The sequence below is a fragment of the Leptinotarsa decemlineata genome, unplaced genomic scaffold, assembly GCF_025532065.1.
Source record: "Leptinotarsa decemlineata unplaced genomic scaffold, Ldec_3_MD MMD2_tig00004307_RagTag_RagTag, whole genome shotgun sequence".
NCBI classification, from domain to species: domain Eukaryota; kingdom Metazoa; phylum Arthropoda; class Insecta; order Coleoptera; family Chrysomelidae; genus Leptinotarsa; species Leptinotarsa decemlineata.
This window is the reverse complement of record NW_027412606.1, coordinates 7,371,336-7,379,389: the sequence shown is the minus strand read 5'-3', so window position 1 is coordinate 7,379,389 and position 8,054 is coordinate 7,371,336. Positions and strand designations below refer to the sequence as shown.

The 8,054-nt window shown below is 40.3% G+C and overlaps 1 protein-coding gene across 2 annotated transcripts; it reads right to left on the bottom strand.

Annotated features, from left to right (window-relative positions):
* Nucleotides 1-958: 958 nt before the first annotated feature.
* Nucleotides 959-5,357, bottom strand: LOC141483893 (uncharacterized). 2 transcript variants are annotated; one of them, XM_074178899.1, is made up of 2 exons: nt 3,807-5,357; nt 959-3,516 (listed from the first exon to the last, which is right to left on the bottom strand). In XM_074178899.1, the coding sequence occupies exon 2, from the start codon at nt 2,306-2,308 to the stop codon at nt 959-961; it is 1,350 nt and encodes a 449-aa protein (XP_074035000.1). In that variant the 5' UTR covers nt 2,309-3,516; nt 3,807-5,357. The 2 variants fall into 2 exon arrangements, with proteins under 2 accessions (XP_074035000.1, XP_074034999.1); XM_074178898.1 differs by having other exon boundaries at nt 959-3,909; nt 3,998-5,357.
* Between the last annotated feature and the right edge of the window lie 2,697 nt (nt 5,358-8,054).

The window sequence follows — 8,054 nt, the reverse complement described above, 5'->3', positions numbered from 1 at the left end:
TTAAATTGGAACAAACCACGCCCAGGAACGGTAAACGCTGTATACGGTCTCGACTTTTCCGCCACAGGAACTTGCCAATACGCAGACTTGATATCAAGAGAGGATAAATAATGTGCATTTTTCAATTTATCGAGCGTGTGGGAAACATATGGGAGAGGGTAGCTGTCTCGTTCCGTTACCGAATTTAGTTTTCTGTAATCAACGCAAAAGCGGTAGCTCCCATCTTTCTTCTTAACGAGAAGAACCGGTGACGACCAGCCACTATTCGACTTCTCGATAATATCGTTCTTCAACATCTCTGTTAGTTCTCGATCAATATGTTGTTGAATAATAGGCGACACTGGATAATAACGCTGCTTGATGGGTGGTGAGTTGGTCACGATGACATGTTCAGCTAGATTAGTACAGCCTAAATTATTCCCCATGAGCTCCTTGTTCTTCTCTACTACAGCGTTTAGCCGGGCCTCTTCCAATGGTGATAAAACTGTTTGTCCTCGAAGATGGTCCAATGCGTTCAGATAGCAAATTTCCTCAGAAAATTTCCACTCGTTGTGCCTCAGATTCGGAACCACTCCCATTGCTCTCCAGAAATTCGTTCCCAAAATTAAGTGATGAGGGACATCAGGAACCACTAAAACTCGAATTAATTTCAGCTTGCCTCTTAAACAAAATGGCACTTCACATTCTCCTATGCTTTCACATACTTGACCATTGGCAACAGTGCAACTAATTCTCTTTGCTGAATTCAAATGTACCAAATCTTTTACGATTTGCCAACCTGGGTGTCCCAAGATAGTGGCTGAGGCACCTGAGTCTAATAACCCCAGTAAACTACGCCCCAAGACTTCAACTTTAAGGTAGGGTCTCTCATCGTTTTCGGCGTGATCCAGAATATAATCAAGGATTGGTTGAATAGCAGTCGCCGAGTGCAATTCGCGAGCGCCTTCCCCTCGACGATTCAAAGGCGTCGCTTGTCGTTTCCCGACACGGAGCAGTTTGGACAATTACGAACGGTATACCCTTTTCTCTTACATCTGTAGCATTCCAGTTGCTTCGGTAGAGCACATCCTATAGCACGATGTCCGGGTTGATCGCATCGGAAACATACTATCTCCTTCGACTGATTGTTCGACGGAATTCGTGCCGTTGCTATCTCTAAGGCATTCAATTCCTTGGTGACCTCTACGAAAGCCAAATCCTTCTCTATCACGTTGCCACGACGTGCTGATGGTTCTACGTAGCTATTGATTATGTCCCTTCTGGCTTCCATTCTTCGACATACCGAGCGAAGTTCTGAAATGGTTGTGGGTAAGGGTTCACGTAATCTGTCTTGGTAAAAGGGATGTAAATTCTTCATAACTATGTTCAGCTTAGCTTCCTCTGTCATTGGGCAACCTAGGCGGCTGAAGTAGCTTGACATCACTGCAAGATAAACTCCGATGGTTTCTGAGTGGTGTTGAGTCCTTTTCTGCAATTCTTCGAACAATGCGTCAGAATGATTGGCAGAGAGATATTCTTCTCGAAACTCTTCCACTAGTTCTTCCCAGGTCGATACTCGATTCCGACAATCTTTATAAAATTGATACGCCTTGTCAGCAAAAAGGTCCACACCTGAGTCCAACAAAACAGCGTTGGGGACATGTCGCGCCAGTCTCAACTCCTCTATTCCCTCGAAAAATGCTGTCACCGACATTCCTTTATCATCTCCAGAAAACTTCTTCAGATTCCATTTATAAGGCGGAATCATTTTACTGGTTGAGTATGGGTCAAAGACTGGATCTTCCGTCAGAGACGATCGAGCAACTGCTCCTAAGTTAGCATGGAATGATTGCGCTCCCAATCTGCTTTCTAATTGATTTAGTGCAACCGGCACACGCTTCGTATCACTTCTCTTGCTGCTGTCAACTTTATGTGAAAATTCGTCCATCAACGACAGAGCCAAACCCAGGAGTTCGGATTTCCGGGTTTCTTTGTCCTTATCCTTATCTGGGTCCATATTGTCTATACGATTCAACACATGTGCTAGCTTGGTCTGAAGTTTCATTGCCCCGCTACTCGTTCCAGAATCGGTTATGTCATCAATCAGCCTTCTGATATCATCTAGTTTCCCTCTGATTGCAGCCTCATCTTCCTCGAAAGTGAATGGATATGAAGGATATCGAAGACTCTCGCCGTACCTTTCCATCTGCATTACTTGAACCAAACGATGTCTCATTTCCTCACAAGTGCCAGTTGCTACGCCCCGATATGCTAATTCATAGGTCAGTTCGTCTTTATCAAGACGATTTATTACCAGTCTTCTTGCCATAACGCTATTCTACTAGAGTGGTATCAATTAAAAAAAAAATATTTATATTTTTCCAAAGTTTCCAAAAGTCACCTACTAAAGCCAAAACGCAAAAAAAAAACCTTCTTTTAAGGGCCCCACGTTGGGCGCCAAAATGTCACCTCACAAACCACAAGAGGGGACTAAATCATCTGTCGGTAACAAATAAGACAGATGGGTATCCGCGGCTAAGCTAAACAGTGGAGACGGGAGTGGGTTAAACAACTTAGCAAATTTCAAATAGATCTTAATGGGCGCCAGGTAAATTTAATCCTCCAGATACCCTAAGTAACTCACAATATCAATAACTTACCAATTAATATTGGAAATAAAAGATAAAAATCCCCAATATGATTTATTCAGTAATCCTAACTTACATGGATTAACCAACAACGCTTCTAAGACAACAATGCAATATTCACACTACTACGCGATGTTCAAATGTCCATACAAGAGCGCGGTGTATCTAACCACGAATTCAATCAGCCATAAATTACGGTAGTAACGACGCTCAAAAAACTACAATACGTCGAGTAAAACTACCACGAAAATTGAGTAGGTGAAATCGTAAATACTAGTATCGGATGGTAAGACAAACTCGTTTGCGTCGCGTGAGCTCAGGCGTAGGCGCATCGGTGTCAATCAGCAATCGTGAAAGGAAGAATATACCTCAATTTCCGTTTCACAAATATCTATGTCAATCAGGTATCAATAACAAACTCTTAATCAATAAACGATAAACAAACACTATCTCAACAGGTATCAATAAACATAAGGGCAACAATTATTCAAATATCTCAGTATATCACAAATATTCAATTAAATCAATTATAACTTGCGTGCTCCTTTTGGGCCACCCGGTATATGGTGTTAGGCTACCCTGTAGTATGGCGGAGATGGATCACCCTGTAGCACCACCAAGATAGATCACCCTGTAGGGCACGACAAGCTGGACCAGTAATGGATCACCAAATAAGATCCAGAAAGAAAATAAAGGAAAACAGGAACCCTTGACGAAGACAAAAAAAAGCAGGAAGAAAAGCAGGAAGAAAAGCAGGAAGAAAAACAGGAAGAAAAGCAGGAAGAAAAAGCAGGAAGAAAAACAGGAAGAAAAGCAGGAAGAAAAGCAGGAAGAAAAAGCAGGAAGAAAAACAGGAAGAAAAGCAGGAAGAAAAGCAGGAAGAAAAACCCTACGGAAGAAAATTCTCAATCAGAATCAGATGAAACAAGGTGAGATTCAACCCCCATTCAATAGGACTATTTGACTAATCAATACCCCTGGTATATTTTCATCAAGCAAAGTAGCAAGATAACAAGAGTATATTTTTGGGTGCCCTGTATAACCATATGATCCGTAAAAATCAAGAAAATTGAATGAGTGTTGAAACCTCTCTTCAATACTAATATTCCGTTGAGATATAACGATGGAACCAGAAATTACTAAAATCATTTAAAACACATTTAATGGTAAAATTCTTACCCTGGCCAAGGGGTTTTCTATACGATTCTTCGTGTGCGGTGTTCTGCACGGAAGTCCTGCTGGGACTTGATGAGTGACTGAGGGCCTTCTGTTTCTTATGAATCTAGAGACGAGAAACGAAGGTTGTAGAATTGAAGAAGTGATATCATAGCTAAGATCACATGAGAGATGCGACAGTGATTCAGACATACCTAATTTCGGAAATCCTTCCACCTGGCACGAGTTCGGTAACCACCACAAATCCTCAAAAGAGCTTAAGTTTCCGACTGCAAATATCCACACCAAAATGACCAATCAGTCTTCCACTATACAATCCTGACTTGTAGAAATAATCCCCGTGAAGGATGGCACAAATACAACCAAATATATCCTACAATCAGTCTGATGATACCCTTTGAACTCCGAACCAAGCTCACCGAAGGCTAACTTCCAAATACTAAGAGAATGCCACATCTGACAGCTAACCAGTTGTTGCCACAGTGCATCCAATCTACACTACAAGCACCAAGGGGGCGCTGTGCACAACATCATAAATCTAACAATTCCTCCACAGCCACTTGATACATCATCAACAAGTCCATGACCCATCAAAACTCCTTCTCAAAGCAATGCAACCCTAAAACAACCCTTGACAACTTGAGTAACCGATAAATCCTCCACCCGTGAACAACTGTAGAACTAGTTCGGTGTAAGTCGACGGAACGACACTACGAAAGTTCGGCAGATGTCAACCAACAGCTGTCTTTTAACCTTGTTTACGAATATTTACAAAATATATTGTTCCAACCTATTTTCAACTATTTACCAATCCTTATTCATGCGATGGAATAGAAACATATAAGGTAAGTCGCCATAACCTTCCCTTTCAGTACAAATATTAGAGCATTCATATTATGCAGAATATTTACCGAAAATATCAAACAGTATTCAGAAACCCAGAGGTAACTAATATTGTTTTTCAGGCGATATGGCTCTAATATGTCAGTAAACCTTCTGGAAGTGATGAATAACAATCTATGCAAGAAATATTCTCGGAAAGGTATAGGGAATAAGGCAGACAACGGCTGAAAAAAATGATAGGTGAAGAAAACTGAGAAACAAACAATAACAACTATTTCAACCTAGCGAGGAATTTCGGATCTCCAATGTCGATTGGCAATAGGAGAACGCGTAAGTACTGGTCAAAGCAGTTAGTCAGGGAGCATACATTTATTCTTATACATTTCAGGTATGGTTTTCTATGGAACGGAAGATTCCCATTACTATGATGTTAAATGAATAAAATGAACTTGTAACTGAATTACATTGTTAATATCCTCTGAATAAAGATCTTAAAAGGTAAGGTAGTGGTTTTGAAAGGTCACATAAGAGCAGTTTGATCTAGTGCTAAATTGAAACGTAACAACTTCTTTGAAAATGTAGGTCGGGCACACTGACAAACCAGATGTGTCCCTAGCTGTGACGAAAAGTTCGTCATCAATAAATGACAATTCTGTCGATTCCATAGTAAATAAACGAACAATATCTACAATATTTACAAGTAAATTTAGACCGTTACACTACTCTGGAACGCTGCTACTACTAGACTCGAGAGTTAGCGATTATAAGCTTCGCAACCCTCACCAAATAATGCTAACATTAATACTCACATGATTCTCGCTAAAAGTTCTCTCGCGCACTGGCGACAAATTGAGTCCATCGTACTGTGCCTTACTATGGCTTGGGCACTACAGCTCGCGATAACTGGTCCTCTATACTTTGCCGAATGCGTTGGCCACGGTTCATACATTTTTTCGAAGAGCCCACTTGCTCTTCTGGATTCCTTCGCAATATATTAATTTGGGGTTGATCCTGACTTTTTCTACTCTGGTGCAATTATACTAGCACCTCTATAGTGGGGTATGTCCCTGAACAGTCAAGGCGTTACTACTACACCGCAATCAAATTTGAGTGTACGCCACTCCTGCTTCCTGATACAACGTCAGCGACGCTACTGGTTCATTATATACAGTACGATGCAAATGTATGGAATAAATTCGATATTCACACAAGGAGCGTCTTCCGGAAGAAATCCAAAAACAGGTCAACTTTAATTTTTGACGGCCCATCTCATAATATTCATATGAAAGACGTTTCGTCACCAGTGTTGGCGTGATGACGTATTTGACAATTTTTTAAATGCAAACAGGGGTCATGTGGCACCCCATTCAAAAGGTCTACTACTCGTCTATTCAACGGTATAATGGTTTCAATATGTATTAATACAAGGTCAACCGAAATTATGTATTCAGAAGACTGGATTTACAAATAATAGTAATTCGTTGAACCAAATAATGCTATGCACCGCCACTGAGAATAAAGTATCGTACTGTCTTCTATTGTTTTTGTTGATTAGAAAAAAGAAATGGTGATAAAAGTCCTACACTCTACTTGAGATTATTCAATGTCATTGAACTGAAGTATCATTGAAGCGGTTGACATTATTTCTAGAAAAATATTTAAATCACTTATAATCTGTCAATGAAAGTAACAGAAACCCAAAGAATCGAAATTTCAATTATGATTGGCTGTGGAGATAAAGTAAGGACTCAGGCAGAAGTTCGTGATTTATTCAATGCGAAATACCCCAACCGAGAACCCGTTTCTCAATCATCAATAAGTAAAATTGAGAAAAAGTTTCGAGAAACGGGCCATGTTAAAGATCTCCCTAAAAGTGGTAGAAAATCAATTTCAGAAGTCCAAAAACTTGATGTGGTACTTGCGTTCCAAGAAAACCCCTATACCAGCACGAGGCAAGTCGCACTGGGTAATAATTTACACCAATCGACTGTTGTTAGAGTGTTGAAAAAAGAAAAGTGGCATCCGTATAAAGTTCAGCTGGTCCAAGAACTGTTAGAAGATGACTTTGACAGAAGAGTCGAATTTTGCGAAATCATGATGGAGCGCTCGCACAGAGATCGGAGTTTCATACAAAATATAATATTTTCAGATGAAGCTACTTTTATGCTCAACGGTCACGTAAACCGTCGGACTTATCGATACTGGGCAAGAGAAAATCCACATTGGATGGAGGAGCATAGCACACAATATCCACAAAAAGTGAATGTTTGGGCCGGAATTTTGAACAACCAGATAATAGGACCATACTTTTTTGAGGAAAGCGTAACTGGTGCTCGGTATCTACACTTTCTTCAAGATCATCTGATGCCACAACTGAATCAGCTATTTCCAAATAGAAATGATTTGTGGTTCCAGCAGGATGGGGCGCCCCCACACTACGCCGTTGATGTACGAACCTACCTGGATACTGTTTTCCGAGGAAAGTGGATAGGAAGAAGACGGCCGATCGAATGGCCACCAAGGTCTCCGGATTCGACTCCGTTAGACTTTTTTTTTATGGGGATACTTGAAGAGTAAAGTTTACCAAAATCGACCAAATGATTTAGAAGAGTTGAAGGAACGCATCAGAGCGGAGATTGCACAAATAACCCCCGAAGTTATCGGAAACGTTAGAAATGAATTCAGTGCCCGGCTTTCACATTGCATCATAGCTGAAGGTCATCAATTTGAACATTTATTATAATTTTATTGCACTTCAATAAATAACATGTTTTGGTTCATCTTGTATAAATGAATATTGGCATGGTTATACCGTTGAATAGATGATTAGTAGACCTTTTGAATGAGGTGCCACATGACCCCTGTTTGCATTTAAAAAAATTGTCGATTGCGTCATCACGCCAACACCGGTGACGAAACGTCTTTCATATGAATATCATGAGATGGGCCGTCAAAAATTAAAGTTGACCTGTTTTTGGATTTCTTCCGAAAGACGCTCATTTTGTAAATATCGATTTTATTCCATACATTTGCATCGTACTGTATAAAGATCCCTGACCTTTTTGCCTTCATCCTGAATTCATAAAGCGCAAAGAATCGATGATTCGAAACTGCACTGAAATCTCATTAACATGTTTCGTGAAGGAGATGTACTTTTTTTGTGATGGGGAACAGATCAATCGTACCCCTTATTCTAGATGCAATAAATGTGATGATAAAAATGTGCATCATAGCAACTCAAATTGTGGAAAACTAAGGTAACTACATGGCTATCTTTGTAGTTCATATTACACCTTGCGTGCGCGGGGCCACGATAATTATCACGTGGCATAAGATAGTTATGGTCAAGTACTTTTGATATTGCCTCAGGCATTCTGATGGCTGTTTCATTGATTCTCTGACATTCCT